Source organism: Chinchilla lanigera, unplaced genomic scaffold, assembly GCF_000276665.1.
Source record: "Chinchilla lanigera isolate Chin_1 unplaced genomic scaffold, ChiLan1.0 scaffold00036, whole genome shotgun sequence".
Lineage (NCBI taxonomy): Eukaryota > Metazoa > Chordata > Mammalia > Rodentia > Chinchillidae > Chinchilla > Chinchilla lanigera.
In genome coordinates this window covers 12,036,034-12,058,141 of record NW_004955437.1, presented here as the reverse complement: position 1 = coordinate 12,058,141, position 22,108 = coordinate 12,036,034, and the positions used below count along the sequence as shown (strand labels likewise).

General features: G+C 36.1%; 1 protein-coding gene and 1 pseudogene across 1 annotated transcript in view; one reads left to right on the top strand and one right to left on the bottom strand.

Annotated features, from left to right (window-relative positions):
- The window catches only part of Cd2ap (CD2-associated protein), a gene marked incomplete at its 5' end in the record, with an annotated part of 81,616 nt that overhangs the window by 28,873 nt on the left and 30,635 nt on the right, over window positions 1–22,108 (bottom strand). Inside the window, 9 exon segments of the mRNA XM_013517016.1 lie at window positions 2,136–2,278; window positions 2,662–2,827; window positions 7,164–7,226; window positions 11,400–11,436; window positions 13,063–13,167; window positions 14,623–14,717; window positions 15,107–15,170; window positions 17,433–17,611; window positions 19,517–19,637. Of these exon segments, the coding sequence (XP_013372470.1) occupies window positions 2,136–2,278; window positions 2,662–2,827; window positions 7,164–7,226; window positions 11,400–11,436; window positions 13,063–13,167; window positions 14,623–14,717; window positions 15,107–15,170; window positions 17,433–17,611; window positions 19,517–19,637 (973 nt within the window).
- LOC102012361 lies at window positions 7,645–8,834 on the top strand (annotated as a pseudogene).

Genomic DNA, 22,108 nt, shown 5'->3' with positions numbered 1-22,108 from the left:
GCACCAAACTCAAGTCAAAATGGATCACAGATCTAAATATTAAAACAGAAACACTAAATCTACTAGAAGAGAAAGCATGCAAAAATCTTGAAGACATAGGAGTAGGTAGAGAGTTCATAAACAAAAACCAAACTGCACAAGAAATACTTCAAAGAATCAACAACTGGGATCTCATCTTACTGAAAAGTTTTTGCCCATCTAAAGAAATCACCAGAAGAGTAAAAGGAAAACCCACGAATTGGGAAAAAATTTTAGCCAACTGTCTCTCGGACAAAGGACTTCTATCTAGAACTATAAAGAGTTTTTAAAACTCAGCCCCCTCAAATTCAAAGACCCAATCCAAAAATGGGCATCTGAGATGAATACACACTTCTCAGATAAAGAAATACAAATGGCAAGTAAATAAAAATGTTCAACATCACTAGTCATTTGAGAAATGCAAATTAAAACAACACTGAGATTCCATCTCACCCCAGTAAGAATAGCCATCATTTAAAAATCAACCAATAACACATACTGACAAGGCTGAGGGCAAAAAGGAACCCTCCTCTACTGCTGGTAGGAGTATAGACTGGTGAAACCACTGTGGAAATCAGTTTGGAGATTCCTCAGTAAACTAAAGACTAGAGGTCCCATTTAACACAGCTATTTCCCTTTTGGGTATTTTCCCAGAAGAACTGAAAACATCATACCACAATAATATATGTGCACCCATGTTTATAGCAGCACAATTTGTAAGAGCTAAATTGTGGAAGCAACCCAAATACCCATCAACTGACGAATGAATAAAGAAGTTATACAATGTTTTATAATGTATAATATTTATTTACACATTTTATAATGTATTACATTTTACTCAGCCATAAAGAAAGATAAACTCGAGGCTTTTATAAGTAAATGGACCCAACTAGAGACCATACTCATAAGTGAAATAAATCAGACCTGCATATGTAAACACCACATTGTCTCACTAGTGTAAGAACCTGAAAAAGTGAATAAAATCTAAGAGGTACAAGAGATATTGTGAAAGGGAAGGAAACTGCTCAGATGGAATGAACAACTGGTATAAGGGACAAAACAAAAAAGGAAAAAAACATGTATATATGTATACACAGGATAGCTAACATAGTTGTACTACTGATTTTTACTGCTTTATTGAAAGGAACAGTTAATGTTTAACTTTTTGATCAATCTTGCATGCCCGTATTTGTTTATCTGAGTAACCAGTTTGCAGATATCAATACGTAATACAACAACCAGTGTTAATTTCTTATCACCTCGTCTGAAATTCTGTATTGTTTGTATTGTTTTTGTGTTATTTTGTAAATGTATGTGTTTGTTATTATGTTTTTGTTCTTTTACCTTTAAAATTAAAAAAAAAAATTACACAAACATTACTTTGTGGTAATGGTTATTATTTTTATCACGCTTTCCATTTGTTTGTAGCTTTTTACACTTTTCAAAGCACTTTTTATATATGATAACTATTACCACAAAGTAATACTTCTGTAATATTTTAAATAGGGAGAACTTTTAGGTACCTCTGTGTCAAGTTTCCTACTTTACAACTAATACGGTATGAAAATCAGAAAAAAGTGTAGACTAGACAAAGGTGATCCATGTGCTGAAAGATCATAATGTGAAGAAACATTTAGCAAAAGAAGTAAAACCTATTGATACATACAGCCATAAAAAGCATATCCTCCATTGGAAACAAAAGTATCTCTAGATTTAAAAAAAAATTTTGTCTTACCAAATATAGGCTAGTGTTGCCACTGAAAGTCTAAGTCACTTTGTCTTTAAGAGTAAACTGTAGGCATATCTGCCTGAAAGGACAGTGGTATATGGTCATTCCACTATAAACAGAAAGAATAACCCATGGATGATTTCCTCAACAACTATTTCAGTCCACTGACTGCTATGAAAACGCATATTCACTTGTTATCTGACCAGTAAGAATCCTCGGACCAGTAAAACTCTAAAGATTTTCCCAACTTATCTTCATTTACTTTTCTAGATTGGCTATTAGATTTTAAACAAATTTCCTCTCTATTTACCCATATATAAATCTCTTAGTTTCTAAAACTGTCCTAATCACTTCTTTGAGCATACTACCTTTATCCATGCTGACTTACCTGTTTCTTTAGGGCTTCTTGCTATAAATGAATCAAAGTCTACTGATTTTGGTCTCAGTGGCAACTGTTCAGAATCTAGCTTTGGTTTTGATACTGGCTCAGTTTCAAACTTTGATGAGATGGTAGAAATTTCTCCATTAATCCTGAAATGAGAAAAACAAACATACGCAAAAATTACTTAAATATGACATTTTTATACTGTGGTGATCTTTAACATTATACTGTTATCGTAAACACTGACGATTTTATAACAATATTGATTACTTTCTGTTCTGTAAAAATGATTTTCATAAGTGTAAACCTCTACCTTACAACTGACCACATTAAATCAGAAGTGTAAGAACAGTATTAATGTATCCACATAGTATGAATGTAAGATTACATTTAACAGAATTATTGCAATCTATAGAGGAAGTATGTAGAACAAATACTCAAAAGAATTAATTTGATATTTAGAAAGGTCATAGAGCCATCTGGGCCAAAGGTAGGTAAATCAATGAGCTAGTTTAAAGTTAGGTGGACTTACTTGGCTGTAGGAGGTGGTGGAGGAACTGGTTTTTCAGGTCGCTTTGGGAAAACTGATCCAGAAGATCTCAACAAGCTGTTGGCTTTGGTGGGTGGAGTAGGCTTCTTGGGTGGGACTTGTGGGGCAGCTGGTTTAGAAGGTTTCTGCTCCAGCAGTGATTTTTCATCTAGTGATCAAACAATATTCAGTAAGTTATTCATCAGAACAATTTAGGTTTTCTGTTTCTTAAAGTTCTGTCAGGCTAAAAAGTTTGAGGCAGAGACAGATATTAACTTTCATTTTCTGTATCTTTGTATGTCTTTTTTTTTTTTTTTTGAGACAGGGTCTTGCTATGCAGTTCAGGCTGGCCTTGAGCTCACTTATGTAGCCTAGGCTGATCTCAAACTCACAAGGATTCTCCTGCCTCAGCCTCCAGACTGCTGGGATTACAGGCATGCACCACCACACCCGCTGTATCTTTGTATGTAGCATTGTTTTACACCTTATGGGGGTAGTTTAAAAAGTTACAATTTATTAAGCACAGGTAGCTTTCCAAGTTTACTTTACCATGCGTGGTAGCACATCCCTGTAATTCCAGCACCCAAGAGGTTGAGGCAAGAGGATTGCTGCAAGTCCTAGACTAGCCTGGGCTACACAGTGAGTTTAAGACCAGCTTAAACTACATAGTGAGACCTTGTCTCAAATAATCAAAAACGAAGAAAAAAAGAAGAAGTTTATTTTGGTTAGGTCAGAAACCACTAATAATGTTCTGATTAACAAATAACGCCTACTTCTTAGTGTGTTCCCAGCATTCTTTGTCTTTAGTGTTGGTATTCTACCTCAAAAAATAACCACATGAAACAGAAAGTTAATGCAGCTTAAATCTACATCACACTCTGAAACAGAAATGTAAAGAACCAGACACAGTAGGAACTCTAAATGCCACACAACCACCTAACTTAAAACAGCCATGGTGACAAAGAAAAAAAGATTATATGTCAAGAAAAACTAAGGCTGCTGGGCATGTAGCTCAGGGGCAGAGCCCTTGCCTAGCACATGCAAGGCTGAGGTTCCACCCCTACTGGAGAGTCAGGGGAGAGGGGGTAAGGAAGCCTGGATTCACCTGCTTTTAGGCCATAAACCCTGGTAATCCCAGGGCCCCCATTAGTTTCCTTGTTCTCGATGATCTCTGTCCTATGCTGCCTTGACATCCAATGTCTGAAAACCAGGATTTCATCTATTGGCCCAGTTTTCTAGTTGTTTAACTCAGAAAGGTAAGTTCAGACTCTGTGACTCCATCATGGCCAAGATTTTGAACAGATGTATGTAATAGAAGGTACCATATCCCATTTTGTTTTATAAGATGAACTGACTAATTTCAGAAACTATGGGAAATCACTATCTAAATTTTAACAAAACTGCTGATGAATTAGTAATGTGGCTAAATTAAACCTCACAAAAAATCCTGATGCAGATAATGAAGACAGCAATATACTTATATTCAGTGCTACATCTTTGTTTTTCAATTAAAATAGATATTAAAACCCAGTACTAAAACAAACTAATCCAGATTCACACCTAATATTATCTGTATCACTAAGGACTAACTTGAGACTAAAAAATACTTTTATTAAGTATGAATTGTTTAGAATCATAATATTTTTACAATGTTTCAATTTAAAAAAATGAATAAAAAGCCTCAATTGAAAGTCTACAAGAAAGACAGAAAACTACAAACGTATATGACACGTTCAGGAAATGAAAGTGGTTATGTTTAGTGAATGAGAAGGGTCAAAAATGATACCAACAATGTAATCTGGGGGTCAGTTATTGGAATCCTTCTAACTTGGACTTCAGTTTTTATCTGACATATGAAAATATTTCCAGTAATTGGCGTGGAACCAACTTGACAAAAATGTATGCAAGCAACTCTCAAAAGGGATCACAGACCCAACTGTAAAAAAATGTAAACTCCCAGAAGATAACACAGTAGAAAATCTAGGCCTTGGATATGCTGACAACTTTTTAGATAAAACACCAAAGGTACGTTCAAAAAAAAAATTACTGGTAAGCAGAACTTTTTTTGCGGGGAGGGGTGTTCTTTGAGACTGGCTCTGACTATGTAGTTCAGGCTGGCCCAGACATTGCTCAGCTTCTCAAATCATGGGCTTATAGGAGTAAAGCACCACGCGCAGCAGCTGCACTTTTAAAAATTTAAAACTTCTCTAGAAAGAAAACAAGCCACCGACTAAAAGGAAGTATTTGTAATAGATATATGTGATAAAGGACTACTGACACATGTGATAAAGGACAAAACTCAAGAAGAAAATGAACCACATAATTAAAAACCAGACAAAAGACCTGAACATGCAGTTCACCAAAAAAAGATATGCAATGGCAAGTAAACAGTGCGAAGATGCTGGACATCATATGTCATCATGAAATTGCAAATTAAAGCAATCTATTACCTATCTATCAGAATGGCTAAAGTCCAAAACATAGGTAACACCAAATATTGGCAAGGAGGGAGAACAAAAACTCTCACTGCCAATGGGAATGCAAAATGGTGTAGCCATCTGGGGAGACAGTAGTAGGGCAACTGCCTACAAAACTAAGCATATTGTGATTATACGATCCAGCAACCTACTCCTTGGTGTTTACCCAAATGAACTGAAAATATATCCACGCCAACACATACATATATGTTTTGTAGCAGTTTTGTTTATAAACACCAAAAGTTGACAGCAATCAAGACAGTCCTAAGTAAGAAACATTATGGTACATACAGACAGAAGAATATTATTTAGTATAAACACACCAAAAAAAGGACATACCGAGCCCCAAAAAGACATGAAGAAATTTTAGATGCATAGTAAGTGAAAGAAACCAATCTGGAAAAGCTACGTATTATTTGATTCCAACTATACAACACTCTGGAGAAGGCAAAAGTATGGAGACAGCAAAAAAAATAATTAGTAATTGCCAAGAGTTAAGAGAGAGAGTGACAGATGACTAGGACAGTACAGAGGATTTTTAGGGCTGTGAATTTTATTCTGTATGATGGGAGCTATGTGTCACTGTCCAATTAAACAGACTGTACAGCACCAAGAGCGCATGCTCCTGTATACTACGCACTTTCAGATGTGGTATGTCTATGCAGGCTCACTACTTGTAAGAAATGCACCACTCTTAGTGCAGGATGTTGATGGTTGGAGAGGTTTTACCTGTGTGGGGACAGACAGTAGATGAGAACTCAATTTTTCTGTGAACCTAAAACTGCTTTTAAGAAGTCTCAAATAAAAAGTAATGAGTCTGGCAACATTACAAAGTACAAAAACTGACAAGGTAGGCCGGGGATACAGCTCAGTGGCACAGCACCTGCCTGGCAAGCGTGGTCATGAATTCGATTCCCAGGACCACCGCCCCCCCCGCCCCCCCGCCCAAAAAAAACCCCAACAAGGTACTGAAGTTAGAGAAATCAGTTAAGAAAACACAATACTTTAAAGCAAGAGACAAGGTCAGGTTAAACTATAACTTTGGCAATACAAACAAAAGCATTTTACAACAGTATTTAAGTTTTTGCATCTATATAACCCAATCTCTCAGAGACAACCACTGAAAGTCTTTCTGTACAGAGAGGTACTTCTTTCAAATTAATAACAAAGTAATGCTTTTGACAAAATACATATGGTACCTTGAAGTAATTTTTCAAGTTTACACAACAAATATATGCAATGAGTTTAAATAACACACTATTATTTCCATGTTTACATAGAAACTCAGTTTTATAACCTTTAAAGGAATTTTTAAAATTTACTTTTAATTAGGCCAGGCATGGTGGTACACACCAGTAATTCCCAACACTGGGGAGAGGAAGATCACTGTGAGTTCAAGGCCAGCCTGGGCTACATAGTGAGTTCAAGACCAGCCTAACCTGTATAGCAAGACCTTGTCTCAAAATAAACAAACGAAAGAAGATTTACTCTAACTAGCCAGTCATATTGGTGTAATCTCGGCTCTTAGGAGACTGAGAAAGTGGGTTACATAGTGAGTTCAAGACCAGCCTGAATTTCAGAATGACACCCTGTCTCAAATAAATAAATAAATTTTAAAATTTTTAACTGAAATACAATTAAAACAATGACTCTGTTCTTTAAAGTTTAATTTTCTTATATATTATTTGAAATAACAAGTACCATGTCCTACTGAAAAAATAATTTTTAAACAATGTAAACTGGAATCAGTTTGAGTGCAAGCTTCATTTCCTATCAGTCCTGATAAACTACTCCCAAAAAACTCCAAACATTGCAAAATAAGTATAAATTTGCCAAAAACTGGGGGCTGGCGATTTAGCTCATCAGCACAGCGCCTGCCCAGCAAGCGCAAGGTCGTGAGTTTGATCCCCAGTATCAGAAAAAAAAAAAAAAAAAAACTGCCAAAAATTGATATAAATGACTCACTGTGAAAACATGTATTTGTTTAAAATAATGAAAGACTGAACAGGGTGAGAAAGTCGGCCTCACCTTTGTCTTCAGGCTTTATAGGAAAAAACTTCTTCTCTGCAGCTATCAGGTCAGGCTTTGGAGCTGGAGGTATAAAACCACAAAGTAAACACTTACTTTCAAAAGTAATTTTAGAGCAGAGACAATTACACTACTAAAAGATAAACAATAGTTTAAAACTAATACCAGAAGATACCACTGTTTACCAGAAAAGGTAAATCACTGAGCTCAGCTTGTAATCTGGGACCCGCCACTATATCACTACTACCCTAACAATTCTGTGACCCTTCTTTTGTCAAGCTCAGGAATCAGAGTTCATATTCTCTTGCCACACCACAGCCCAGCAGAACTTGTCTCTGATGGTGACAATGGTCTATTTTTGTGTTGCCCAATATATGATTAACAAGCACATGAAACATGACTTTTGTGACTAAGAAACTGACATTTTGCATTTTATTGAATTTTAATTAATTTTAAAAGATCCATGCAGTAGTTACTGGCTACCATACTAAATAGTACAGCTTTATAGTAATCCTACAATCCTACATTCTACAAAAATTACTGTAGTTTTAATTTATGCTTTCCTGGAATTAGGTCAGCAAACATTAAGCTGAAAACAAGGGGAAATCTCAGGCTTTGGATTATTCTAGAAGATATTAAATCTTTTAAGAAGCAAGAATTTTATATAAAACATCAGTTATTTAGGGAGAGAACTTGTAGAAATAGCCACATTCTAAAATTTAACCCTGATCAATGTGCCACCGTGGCCGTGGGAGAGGCTGAGGGGTCTGAGGTCCAGCCCTAGCGAGCCGGGTACCCGGACAGCAAAGATGTCGGCTTCCTTAGTTCAGGCTACCCTCTGGGCCATAAGAGGAAACTGCAGCCCACCAGTGCCACCCTCACGCTGACACCTTCTGCAGTAAACAAGATAAAACAATTTCTTAAAGACTAGCCTGACCATACAGGTTTAAAAGTTGGTGTCCAAACCAGGGTCTGTAATGGCCTTTCCTACATTTTAGAATACACAAAGACAAAAGGAGATTCTGATGAAGAAGTTGTTCAGGATGACATCAGAGTATCCATCAAAAAGAAAGCATACCTGACACTTTTAGGAACAGAAACGGACTATGTTGAAGATAAATTATCCAGTGAGTTTGTGTTCCATAACCCAAATATCAAAAGAAATTCTGGCTGTGGAGAAAGTTTTAATGTTTGAAACCTCAGGACTCTTCTGGCTGTAAAGTCCAGGCAAGCTTCCGGGAGCCTTGGAGCTTACTGAAGAAATCACGTGACTTATCAGTGCTTAAGGCTTACAATGTGTGGCCACCAGGTGGGGAAATACAGTGATGCATTTTGAAAATGTAGCCAGTGTATTAGATTCCAGAAGAAATGATATTTGTATTTTCCATGAGGGGAAAAATAAGAAGCCACTGCCCTCTTTGGATCACTCACTATTCTGTAAAGATGACGAATTCTGCCCTACACTTAACTCTTGCATACTTGGTTAGAACCAGAACCAGTTTCATGAAAACTGCCTTCCTGGGAAGACTCGAGGAAGTAGGTAAATTGGTGTCTACTCACTAATCTCCATTGGAGCACATCTCCCTCACCATTTTCCCAACCAGACTGAAGGCTTCCAAAGTTCAGAGGCCATAAGTCCTGACTGCTGATGGTAACTTGGTGGCATACTGTTTTTTCTACCCTAACTTAGTATAGACTCTTCTTTCTTGCGACACATGGTTGTTAAGTTGCCTAGGCTGGCCTTGTATTCCAGCCTTAGCCTCCAGAGTCATTGGATTACAAGTCTGCATAATGACACCTGGTTTGGCATGGTCTTTTTACATTTTTTTATTGTCAAATGCCTCATTTATGTGCCCTGAACAGTACCAAGGAAGGACTCCACTGCACCATACTGCAGGGTAGTTCTGAGGTACAGTATCAAGAGGTAAGATTTCCTCCCCTTATTTTTAACCCACTTCTTTTCCTGTGCTACAAGCCTCCTCAAAGACAGGACCTCAGGGACCTTCCTTTCAGCTGAAGGGTTTCTTAAACACCATGTAGCCCGCCACCTACCTCAGTCCTGTATACATAAGACACAACCCTGGGGAAGCCTAAGGCTCATGTCTACACCACACTACATGCCAGAGGAGAGTTGATGCTGTACCTAGGTCCCCCCATCTGAGTAGGTAACACCTATGTCTGCCCCAGCCAGCAAAGCTGAAAGGTGGTCTGGCTTCTTCATCTGGTCAGCATTTGGATAGTTTCTTTGTAATTTAATAAAGATCATATTAGTTTTGAGAGGGAAAATCTTATTTCAAAAGTGTTTTATTTTGTTTGTGTGTGTGTGTGTGTGTGTGTCTGTCTGTCTGTCTGTCTCTTTTTGAGACAGGGTCTTGCTATGCAGTTTAGCTGGCCTTGAGCTCACTTTGTAGCCCAGGCTGGCCTCGAACTAGTAACCATCCTCCTGCCCCAGCCTCCTGAGTACTGGGATTACAGGTATACGTCACCACACCCAGCAGGCCTTTTATGTCTGGAAACAATGGTTTATACTAACAGAGAAGATATTGTAGCAGCTGAAAATGCCTTCTTCACAGTGTATAGTAATTGTGAAGCAGAATGGGGCTCTTTTAATTCCCAGTTTGTATGCACTTCTGGTTCCTAAGTCCAGTTGTTAAAATATGTAAACAGTATTTTAACTTAATACTCTTTTTTTTATTATTATTATTTTAAAGAGTAAAAGAAGGATAACATAATAATGGGGGGGCTTACCAAATTACAGACAAAGTGGTAGGAAATTTCAATGGTTATTGTTTTACATATTGCTATCTACAAGATAGTTTCTCAGGAAAACAAACAGACAAATAATAGTGAGTTACAGACAAAAGAGGTAGGAGATTATCAATAGTTGTTGTACTATACTTTGGTATCTTCAAAATGGCTTCTAAAGAAAATAAACGGAGCTATACATGAGTGATCTATTGAATAATCATTAACTATTCTCAAAAACCTAATACTCTTTATCATCAACTTTTTTTTTAAAGGCCCCCTGGTATCAGTTAGTTTATTGATTTTGCTGGGTTTGACATAGTCAGTACTCTGAGCTGACACATACTATGCTTTTTTCGAGAGCTGATCCTCATGAATTACAGCAGTGAGTTCATTTGTTCTGTTTACTAAGTAAATGCACAAAATACACCAAAACCTGGAGTAGTAATTTTATGTAAATGTTCATAAGTTTGTTATCATTAATATAACTGTTATCTACTCAGACTTGGTGCAATAATGTATACACAGATTATCAGTTAAAAACTTCAGCCTCTTTGTGGTCATAAAAAAATTTAAATAAATAAATAAAATTTAATCCTTGAAGACAACTGTAGCTCTACCATAATTTATTCAACTGTTTAAGAAAAACCTCATCTGCCTTATATAACTCTTAACACATGATCTTTGAAAGGGTACAGAAAAAAAAAAAAAAAAAAAAACGAAAGGGTACAGAACGTTGATACTTGTTTGAGATATAAAGAAGTGAGTTTTATCTAAAAGGTAGAGAGTTCTGCTTGGAGGAACAGAGGGACTATAAATGAGCACACAGAAGAATGCTCAACTCTCAAAGGAGCACCTAGGGATCTGTGCCTGTGAAGAATCAAATGAAATAAAACCCACAGAGCCAATCATATGTACTGTGTGGACACAGCACAATGCACAAGGAAAGAATTAAAAGAGTAACGGGTTCTGATGCTCAAGGAAGCCTGGGAATTCAGAAGAGTCTGCCGCGTGCTCTGCTTGGTCCCTTTGGGAATTCTTAGTGTTGTACAGCTTTTGCATCAGCACACTTACTTTACACAGCATTATATAACTACATACATATGGTTCCACTTTATTTCATTATCGTATGTGGGTACACTAACACTTTATATAAAGAAATTTTTGTTCAAATAGAAATAAATACATGGAATGACTAACTGGTCAATCAATACACTGTTTCCTAAAACAACGTTAAACTAAGTTTTATTAATTCAACATTGCACATAACTAAAGTATCTTCAAGATTCTAATTTTATACCATTTGTACTTTTAAAAAAACTAATGGATAACAATGCATGTGAACACTCAGTTTTTGTACAGTGCTAGACAATTTTACATATACATTGTGTGTTTTAAAAAACTGAATGATTTACATTAGACTCAATCATCATTTTAGAATATAAAACCATGAAGAAAGGCAAACAGAGTAACATTTTTTTTTTTACATACCAGGGCCTTTGGTAGGAGGTGGTGGTTTCTTTGGTTTCTGTTAACATAACAATGGTAAAAATGGTCAACTAGCTGCATATTATAGTTAAATTCTGATTATTGATAATTATGTAAGGAACTCTCCTTAGCTTATCCTTGCCAAAAGCAATAAAATGCCAAGACCCTAACAATACCACAGAAAGCCACTGAACTCATTCCATTAGAAGAGCCTCCTTAATAAAATTTGGTCAAACATTTCAAAAATTGTCAACACACTAGATAAACCCAAAAAGCCCTATTCAGCAAGAATATTCATCCTGTCTTCGCTAGCTTGAGATTCCTAAGCTCATTACACTTCTAAGCCACAACTCTTGTTTAATAAAAAATAAGAGCAATAGTAAGACTTCAAAAAGAGTAATAACCAGACTTTCATTCTTACTCTTCAGAACTCTCAAAGGGAAGATTCAAGGCAATGAAGGACCTCTCTTAATTTATAAGCTTTCACTCATTTTTAAGAGGATTTAATGCCTTAAAAATCTAAAGTAAGAATAAATTAAGAATACATGACAAGCTGGGCATGGTGGCACATGCCTATAATCCCAGCACTTGGGAGGCTGAGGCAGGAGGATCGTTGCAAGTTCGAGACTGGCTTGGGCTATAAAATGAGCTCAAGGTCAACCTGAACTGCATAGTGAGACCCTGTCTCAAAAAAGCCAAAAAAAAAGAAAAGGAATACATGACAAACAATGTGTAAACACATAATAAAAACAGAAAAAGTAATGTGTTCATTTTTAAAAAGTGTAGAAATTAACTATACCAATGGGGGCTAGAGATTTAGCTCAGGGGCACAGTGCCTGCCTGGCAAGCGTAACATCGTGAGTTCGACTGCCAGTACCGGAAAAAAAAACAAAAAAATAATAAATAAAAAAAAAAACTATACCAATGGCTGAACTGATGCTGCAGACCATAGAGCAAAATAACTCAGACAGCCTATGCCTCCCTAGCATAACGGCCAACAACAGTCTACATAGGTAAACAGGAGACTGTGAAGCCTGAAGATGCTGCACTGCCCACACTACGTCCGACGGTCTGCTTCCAACGCACTTCCACTGTTGAACTGTCCTCTTCTTTATATCATAAATTCTGAGGGGGAAGTGATCAAGTCACAAGCAAAAGGTCACTGAAAAATGATTTTCTTTGCAAACTGCTGAACAGTAAATCCCATAAAGAGGCAAAAACTTTTGTTTCACAGTACCTTGAAATTTTCACAATTAAATACAAATAGTTTCTTTTAATCTGGGAAATGACTAATTTATCAACTATCCAAAAGCCTTAAAAATTATGAAGAACTCTAAAGTAACTCATTAGTACATACATAGTGGGGACATGGGCTATAAGCACAAAACTGAAATACTCTGTTGTTTTATTGTAATTCAAACAACTTTTACCTAAACATATAACTTTATGAAACTCCATAAAAATTATCCAATGACAACGCAAAAGTATTTTTTAAAAAAAATACTTGGAAGGGGCTGGGGATTTAGCTCAGCGGCAAAAGCGCCTGCCTGGCAAGCGCAAGGTCGTGAGTTCGGTTCCCGGTACCGGAGAAAAACCAAAATACCAAAAAAAAAAAAAAAATACTTGGAAAATGTTAGACAATTGTCATTGAAAAACAGAAGCTTACAGGAAAGTCCTTGTCCAGGTCACTGATCTGAATGGCAAAGTTGTCCGGAAATACTCCTTCTTTCCCGTTCAGTTCACCCTTCCACCAGCCAGCTTCTCCAGTCTCCTAAAAAGCAAAACAAAGACTAATTAAAATAATGAGAGTTAACATAAAATGAAGGAAAAGTTTACAATAAAGTAGGAAAAATTCTAAAATTCCATAATCTTTAGCAAAAAAAAGAACCTAAGCAGATCACAAAGTCCTTCTGAAAGAAACAGTCCCTACATATTACTTTTAGCAGTAGTTATAAAACTTGGGTTTACTTTTTAAAAATAACTCAACTATGAAATTTCATCCACAAGTTAAAAGGCTCTCAGGGGGAAAGAAAGACTGAAGGAAAGGAAGTAAAAAAGAAGGTAAAGAGAAGAATATAAATTTCTAAACTCAACATTCTTAACACTTTACATATTAAACATATTTATTTAGCAACATCAGAAATTAACAAGCTTTTCTAAGCTCTTTCCAAATACCCAGCCTCACCCTAACCCTAAATCATCCTTGCATGAAAAGTTAGGTGTCACTGCCCAACCTCAAAAACATAAAAAAATCACAATCATGAGACTCATGGCAAATAGATTCTACTTGCTTTACCACATGGGTTACTAAGGGAGATCATGCATAGATTCACTGCTTCACTCTCATAATTTTCACTATCTCTTTGTATTTTATAACATATCATATACTTTAAATCTAAGATGAAAGTTATTTTTTAAAAATTACATACACTAAACCATCTGAAAACAAAGTCAATTTAAAACAATGGGAAAAACTTTTTAAATTATTCTATAGGATTATAACCAAAAAATTTGTAGTCTTCTTATAAGTAATTGTATTATTCCATCTGTTCAAATACTATGGGGTTTTACTATTGTTTTATCTCAATTCATTTCAAGCGATAAAAATCACTTCATGTGTTGAAATAACTACATCATTTTTCACAGGCTAAAGTTTCATGATACATATTGATGGACACTTAGGTTGTTTCCCTATTTTCCTTCTTTGTATGTTATGAATAATGCTCCAAACAATAAATTGGGGAAATGGCATAGAAGTGAGAACAGAAATCTGGAAAGCTCAGGTTAATGAAGAGTAACCAAAAAATAATAATTTCTTAAAATTTTTTTAAAAATAAAGGAAAACCAATGCGATCACTCACCAACTTGCACTCTATCAATTATAACAAAAGTAGACAATAAAAGTTAGATTTAAAAAAATAATTTTCTGGCTAGAGATGCTGGCATATGCTTATAATCCCGGTACTCAGGAGGCTGAAGCAGGTAGACCACCGCTAAGTTTGAGCACAGTAACTACAAGGCCATCCTGAACCACACAAGACCCTGTTTCAAAAAAATAAAAGCAAAAACAAAAACAAAACATCCTTTTGCACACTTATGTACCAAGACCTGTGGACCCAAAAACAAACAAAAGTCCCAGTTCTTTCAGAACTTATTCGAGGGATAATGTAGAATTCTGAAAAATTTCTACAAATAAGTTAAATGACTCACTGAAAAAAATCCTTACCTTACTTATCAAACGAATTATCTCCCCTTCTTTAAAAGTCAGTTCATCTTCGTTAGAACCTTCATAGGCAAATAATGTTCTACAATAGTCCTTCGCTGAAATGAAAAATGGAAATAGTGGCTTACAGAAATTGACCGATTCAGTAAATACTTACCAAGCCTCTATTTCACAAAAAGTAAAATATACTAGTACCTATGAGAAATAACTCAAATTTGTATTTTAAAACTTAAACCTATAGCCAATAATGTATGCTAAGAAATAATTCTATTAATAATTCTTCAAATATACACTAAGGTCTGCTACATCCCAGGCACAGCCCTCGCTGCTGGAGTGTATCAGTGAACACAGTACTCCAGAGTCTAACCTCACGCTGCTCACTCCAGCAGGATTTAATATTCTGTTCAGTAACATAACAAATGGCTCCAACAAGTTTAGCAACGTATTTGAGAATGTCTCTCCTATGGACGTTTTTTGAAAAACTTACCTTTAATTTTACCTTCAGTGTCTGTTTTTGTTATCTCCACATTCTGGGTTTTGGGTCCTAGAGACTGTATTATTAAGGGATAAAATGGAAAAGGATGCCGTCAATTAACTTAACTTATAATAATGTGGCTATTAGGGGCTGGGGATTTAGCTCAGCTGCAAAGCGCCTGCCTGGCAAGCGCAAGGTCGTGAGTTCGATTCCTGGTACTGGAAGAAAAACAAACAAACAAAAAAAAACCAAAAACATGAGGATATTATTAAACAAGAGTTTCTATTTGCAGTTACCCAATTTTCTGAAAAGTCCCTTAAATGGTAATGCATATTAATTTTTAAAACTTAATTCTCTGTTGCTAATTAATGCATTATCATGATTTAATTTTAGAAGTTTTAAATGAGAATTAATAAAAGCACTTTACATATATTTTAATGCTCATATCTAAGTGCACAAAATAGGCATTGTCATTCTTCCCTTTTGTAGATCAGGAAGCATTTAAATAATCTCCCAACATAACAATAATTTATTAGTGGGGCCCAGATCAGAACCTATAAAGTCTGACTCCAGAAAGTGGACTGTTAGCACAAAACCTTAAAAATGAGACAGTTCTTTATATTTCACTACTCTCCAACTGAAAATGTTTAGGTAATGTTATATCCCTTACAGAGTCCACATAGCCATTCTCTGTTGTAACTAACTATAATAAATTCTTTACTACTTTGAACAAATGCCTCTTCGAGCTCTTTCCCCAGAAATAACAGCATATTTGACCTCAGATTTAATAAGATATTTGAACACATGGCTAACTTAACTATCACCGTGTTTTGTGTTTATCTTCTAAGACACTACCTTTAATTTCTCCCAATCTTCACCACCCTACTTTTAAACCTGGTATCATCTACACACATAGCAAATGTGCTTCCAATTTCATTCCAAGGGGAACTGAGGCAACACTCACCAGGAACTCTGAGTAGTAGACATTATTAATGGTGATTGTTAAGATTACTAATGTAATCTTACTAATGTAATTACTAATGTAATCGTTATCCAATATAATCCTAAGCATTTGGAGTTGGAAGGGACTCCACATCGTCTACCTAATGTCCCTCACAACATAAGAAGTGGTTCTCCAACATTTCTGTTATGTGACTAGAGCACAGTTTCAAAAACTGAGAATTCCAGTCTATTGGACCCTAAAATCCTAGTACTACACAGTCTCAGAGGTAGGAAAGAACAGAGTACAAAGCAGAAGTTCATTTTCCTGAACCCAACTTACTATTTACATAAGAGTATATGTAGCAAACTAAGAAAGAAAATGAAATGTCAAGCCAGGCATGGTGGCATGCCTGTAATCCCAGAACTCAGGAGGCTGAGGAAGGAGGATCCCCATGAGTTCCAGCCCAGCCTGGGCTACATAACCAAATTCAAGGTCAGCCTGCCCTACATAATGAGACCCTGTCTTTAAAAAAAAAAAAAAAAAAGAAAAGAAAGGTCAAAGCCAACCATTTTGACAGAAAAATACAGAAAATATTTAACTAATCAAAACAGTCTTATAAATGAAATGTAGCTAAAACTAAGCAAATAGATATGGAAATATTTTAGCCTTAGAGTAGACATAAATGAGAACTATGGAGAAATACTCTCCTTAAAGATGTCTCTTATCCAAAGTAAATAATCTGAACCTCCAAAATATGAGCATGAAGAGCAAAATCTTTGCAAGGAATGTTTTAAGTTATTTTTAGAAGTTATTTTTACCTCAAAATAAAAACTTACAGGTTTATTTTAAAGCAGTTTATTAAATCTTACAAATTATGATTCATGAACTTTGCTGCATTTGACAATGCCAGTAAAACACTAATAAAAAAAAAAAATTCATACTTTCAGGACAGATCGGTAAATGTAACCATTACTGACAATCTAGAGAAAAGTTTAACACCTAATTAATTTTGTACCTCATTGTGAATTCATTTTAAAACAGCTCATTTTAGGTGTACTTCAAATTAAAAGAAAAATAAAATTTTAACTTAAAAAGGAAAAAAAAAAAAAAAAAAAACAGAAAACCTCTTCCTTTTTCCATTTATATTGTGATAACTGAAAACCCTAAAACCTCTAGAAAATATTTACCAAGAAACAAGCATCCTAATTTTAAAAATTCACACATAAGAACATTAATTATTATACATGTGGAGAGAAAAGTTTCCCTTAGACTTTTCATTTATAATGTAAGTATTATAATCTCAAAAGAAGAAAGGTAGCAGAGTTGTAAAGCTTTTATGTTTTAAAATGTTTGAGAATGAATAAAGGTAATCTAAGTTAAATTCATCATTACCACCTTTTCTGCTTTTTTCTCTTCTGCTTCACTGCTGGATGTTCTCGTCCTAAGTTTCAAAGAGCCATCTTTGAAAATGTCTCCAAACCCAATTCCTCGAATTTTCTTTGGCTGAGTGACTGTCCCTGGTGCAGTCTCACCACCGTTCCCCGGAGAAGGTAAAGGTGAAGTCAGAACAGAGTCTGAAAGAACAATATGATTTTAAAGAATGACAACCTTATCATATCACTCTTCAAATATGGTTAACTATACACAGAAAGGCATGGAAGTTAAAGGAAAGGAAGAATAAAGGACTAACACTGATGATAGTATGGCTGAAAATGAATATCCTCTTCTTTGTGCACACCTATGACTGATGGGCTTAGAAATGAAATCATGAGAAATTAGAATACACCCTGTGGTATTAAATTGGAATTACAGGTACCAGTAGAGAAAGGGAGATACACAGGTACAGGTGGGTGACAGATAGAGACATAGCTGAGGATGCCTCTGTGCAAGCACTGCCCAGCTTCATCCACTAAGAAACCTCGGAGCAGCATCACCCCTTACACCATGAGTACATTATGATTTATAAATCCATGTTACACTCACGACCTTATAATGTTTCCTACTTAATTTCAAAATATTTGCAAATTCTTAAAAAAAAAAAAGAAAGTACCGACAAAAGAAAGTAAAAGAAATAGTTCAAAACAATCCTCTATGACACAAGCAGTATGCTTGGGAACTTGTTAATCCATGCAACAACCCTTTTAGGTAATAATTATTATTACTCCTCTTTTGCAAACAGAGAATTACAGTTGGACATAGCTGCTGCCATCCTGGAAGCCCTACCTTGGTATGGGATATCTAGCCCCACCTAGGTATCCCATACTTTGGTATGGGATATCTAGAGTGAGATGTTAAAGGCCAGTGTACCTGCAGGACACGAGAGGAAGTTTGGCACACAACAGACTGAGCAACCTGATCTCTTCATCTCACTGTTTGGAATGATTCTTTGCTTTCTATTTTTCCCAGTGCTGCTGGGGATTGAGTCCAGGACCTTGCACGTGCTAGGCAAACACTATGCCAGTGAGCTATACCTCAGCATGGTACGTAGTTTCAATACCTGGACATTACACTAACTCAGAAAACAATCATAAACTGTCAAGAACTAGCTAATACAAGAGTAAGTCCATGAATATCCTCACTATTCATACTCTTCCATTAAGAGAAACATTACTTAGCTATATTTAGCATGGTGGCATACACCTGTAATCCCAGTACTCCTGGAGGCTGGGACAGAAAGTCTGTAAATTCAAGCCTGACTTGGGCTATTTCGTAATACCCTGTCTCAAAACACACAATTTAAAAAGGGCTGGCGTTGTACTTCAGTATAAAGGTGCTAGATTCAATCCCTAGAAAAGAAAAAGATCTACTCATCCCTGCTTACCATTTGCAAATTTAATTCCGCTTTTTAAAAAATTTTCTCCTAAGTCCAACAGCAACATTTTAAAGTAACAAACCTGACCTAGGGTAAAAATTTTCAGAATCACACTCTTGAAAACTTAGCAAATTAAGATGAATTCGTGTATACTAATGACATCACAAAACAACAAGTGCCCAGAGAAAAATCTACTATGTGAATTGAAAAACAATAAAGGGAAAGATTTTTTTAATTTCTAAAATATCTCAAGTGTGAGGTATTTGCAAACTCAGAGCTCAAAAGTACATAGTAAATGTATCCTACAAAGTAGGAAGAAAGCAAATAACTTAAGTAGCATTTTCAGTCATCGTAGTAAAGGTATACTTATGCTTAAAGCAGAAATCAGAAAAGGAAAGATCTGAAATTATTCCATCTGTGGTGGCAAACCTATGGCATGCATTCCACAACAGGCTGTTTGTATCATTGAAAGTTCTAAAAGGTTTGCCATCACTGGACTCAATAATCAGTTCCCTTCTATCTTCATCATAATGTCCTTTACAAAAACAGACTAAGTGAAGGTGACTGAAAGTTTGAAAGTAAGTAAGAACGCAGTTTCAAAAATTACTAAACCAATGGCAGGCCTATAGCAAGCATATTTAAATCTACACAGGAACATGTTTTCTACCTGGCTCGTCCTGGGCTTCCAGGGCATCACCGTCGTCTGTGCCCTCTAGCTCCTTCACAAAGTTCGAGGGAAACAATCCGGACTTGTTGTTCAGAGTTCCACTCCACCAGCCTTCTTCCACCTGAAAGAGCACACAACTCAAAAATGCTAAAAATTTCTTTTAAGAGAAAATCCTACCCTGTGGGAAAATGAAGCTTCAAAACCAGACGTACCCATGATGCAAAATAAACCCTTTAAAGCAGAAAACACAAAGGGGAAGATACCTTTTAAGTGGATTACACCTAAATGGATTAGCATGTATGGGACTAACTGCATTGATAGCACCTTGCAACACTTACAGGGAACACTGTCTGTGAAGTATTTTTCATGAAAGTATGAGATAGGCATAGAGAAGTATGAACGGCAAGATGTACAGAGCTCTCTTAGAATGTCACTCGTGAACATTACTATTATGACCTACATTACTTATTGTATTTAGAAATTTTTGACTTGGAAACAGCTTGATGACTATAAAAATGTAACGTCCTAAATATCACAAAAAATTACTAATCCTTCATTGAACAGTGATTTTTTTAACCAAAGTATAAAAAAGAATTACTTACTTTTAAAAATTCAGGTATCAGACTCTACTAAACACCCTTACTCAAACAGAAATATCCTTATGAATCAAACTCTTACAAAAAAAATTTACACTCATTAATAACAACATTACTCTGTTTCCACGAGGTTATTTAATAATTTTTTCAAAATGTATGATTTCTGCCAAGGAAGCTAACCAGTTAATTTTACTGAGTGAAAGCAATTTTTAAGATGTAAACTATCAACATTTATTTAGCTGTAGTATATGAAACATCATAGCTAGAAAGATCTTATTTCCTGACTAATCATAATCTCACAGCAAACTTTTAAGTTATTCATCCCACAGGCACTTACTATGTACAAGTCATGTTGTTAACTACTAGAAAGAAATTCAAATTTGTAGGAAATCCGTGCCCTTGAAGAGAACAATTTAAGGAAGAATATAAACAATAAGGAGATAGTTATAATACAATGTAAGGGGTACTATAATAAAAATATAAACAAAATGTTATGGAAGCACAAAGCAAATGCCTGAATCAATCAAAAAACACTCCATCTCAAAGGACAAAAGAATATATTAAAACCTGAGTAAGAGTTTTCCAAGTAAAAAGCATATGAAAAATACGGCAACACAGAAATAAATGATTTGGGGCTGGGGATTTAGCTCAGCGGCACAGCACCTGCCTGGCAAGTGCAAGGTCGTGAGTTTGATTCCCGGTACCGGAAAAAATAAAAAATAAAAAAATAAACGATTTGTTCATGAAAGGTAGAATACAAGCTGTCTGAGGGAGCAAGGTAATGGAGTAAGCATGAACCGTTTAAACTTTTTAGCAGACTTAAGGAAGTACCAGAGGACTGCAAGTGATTCACAACAGATGGGATGGGGTTAAGTGGACCAAACTGCACAGCAAAGAGACAGAAACATCAGATTATCATCTGTACTTGAACCTTAACGATCTGCAAGTATGTAATTAATCTGCAAGTGTAATCAAGGCTTACTTAGTCCAGGAATTCCTGGGAGGCAGAACAGCATAGTTGTAAAGAACACGTATTCAAGAACAGACTGCATGGATTTAAATTTAGACTCCCCTACACCACACATAAGGTTAGGTGAAAATGGCTGCACTAAACACTAAGATCTCCATCTCACAACTGTGGTCTGAACACTCTTCCCGTAAGAAGTGATCTTTGTGTCCTTCGCCTTCCATCTTAATGGGCTGTACTTGTAGCCAACAAAACACAGTGGAAGTGACACTAGCACTTCCAAGGCTACACTGTAAAGGCAGCTCAACACACCTGCTGAAATGCTTACACTCAGAGCTGTGAACTTGCTTCAAGTTACAAATTCAGTGCCCCTATTCAAAATATTTGGAACCAGAGCATTTCAGATCTCGGAGTTTTTCAAACTTTCAAATATTTGTATCAACATTTCCAATTGAGTATCCCTAACCAAAAATCAAAAATCCAAAACACTCCAAAAATCTGAGACTTTTTCAGCTTGAGCATTACATCAGTATACAAAAAGGTTTACATTTTAAAATATTTCATATTTTCAGATTAGGGGTGCTCAATATTATACATCTGAGTACTCAGAAGCCCCCAAGCTGTAAGAAAGCCAACCTAAATAAAGGCTACAAAATGGTTCTCTGGGTAGCAGCTCTAGCCTGTGAGGTTGATAGGCATTAGACTTTGAGTACAAGAACGTTACTATGACTCCACCACTCCCCAGCTTTGAACCCTCCATCTGAGGCCCCAGACACTATGGGACACAGGCAGCTAGACCTGTAATGCTTCATCTGAACTCCTGACCCACACAACCACAAGCATTGTTGCCTCAGCCAATCACTTATCTGTAATCTCTCCCTGTACAAAGTGAGGATAAAAATTCTCATCCTGAGGCCAGGTGTAGTGGCACACGTCTGTAACCCCAGCATTTGGGAGGCTGAGGCAGGAGGTCAGCCATGAGTTCAAGACCAGCCTGAATCACACAGCAAGACATGAGGATTGTTACTA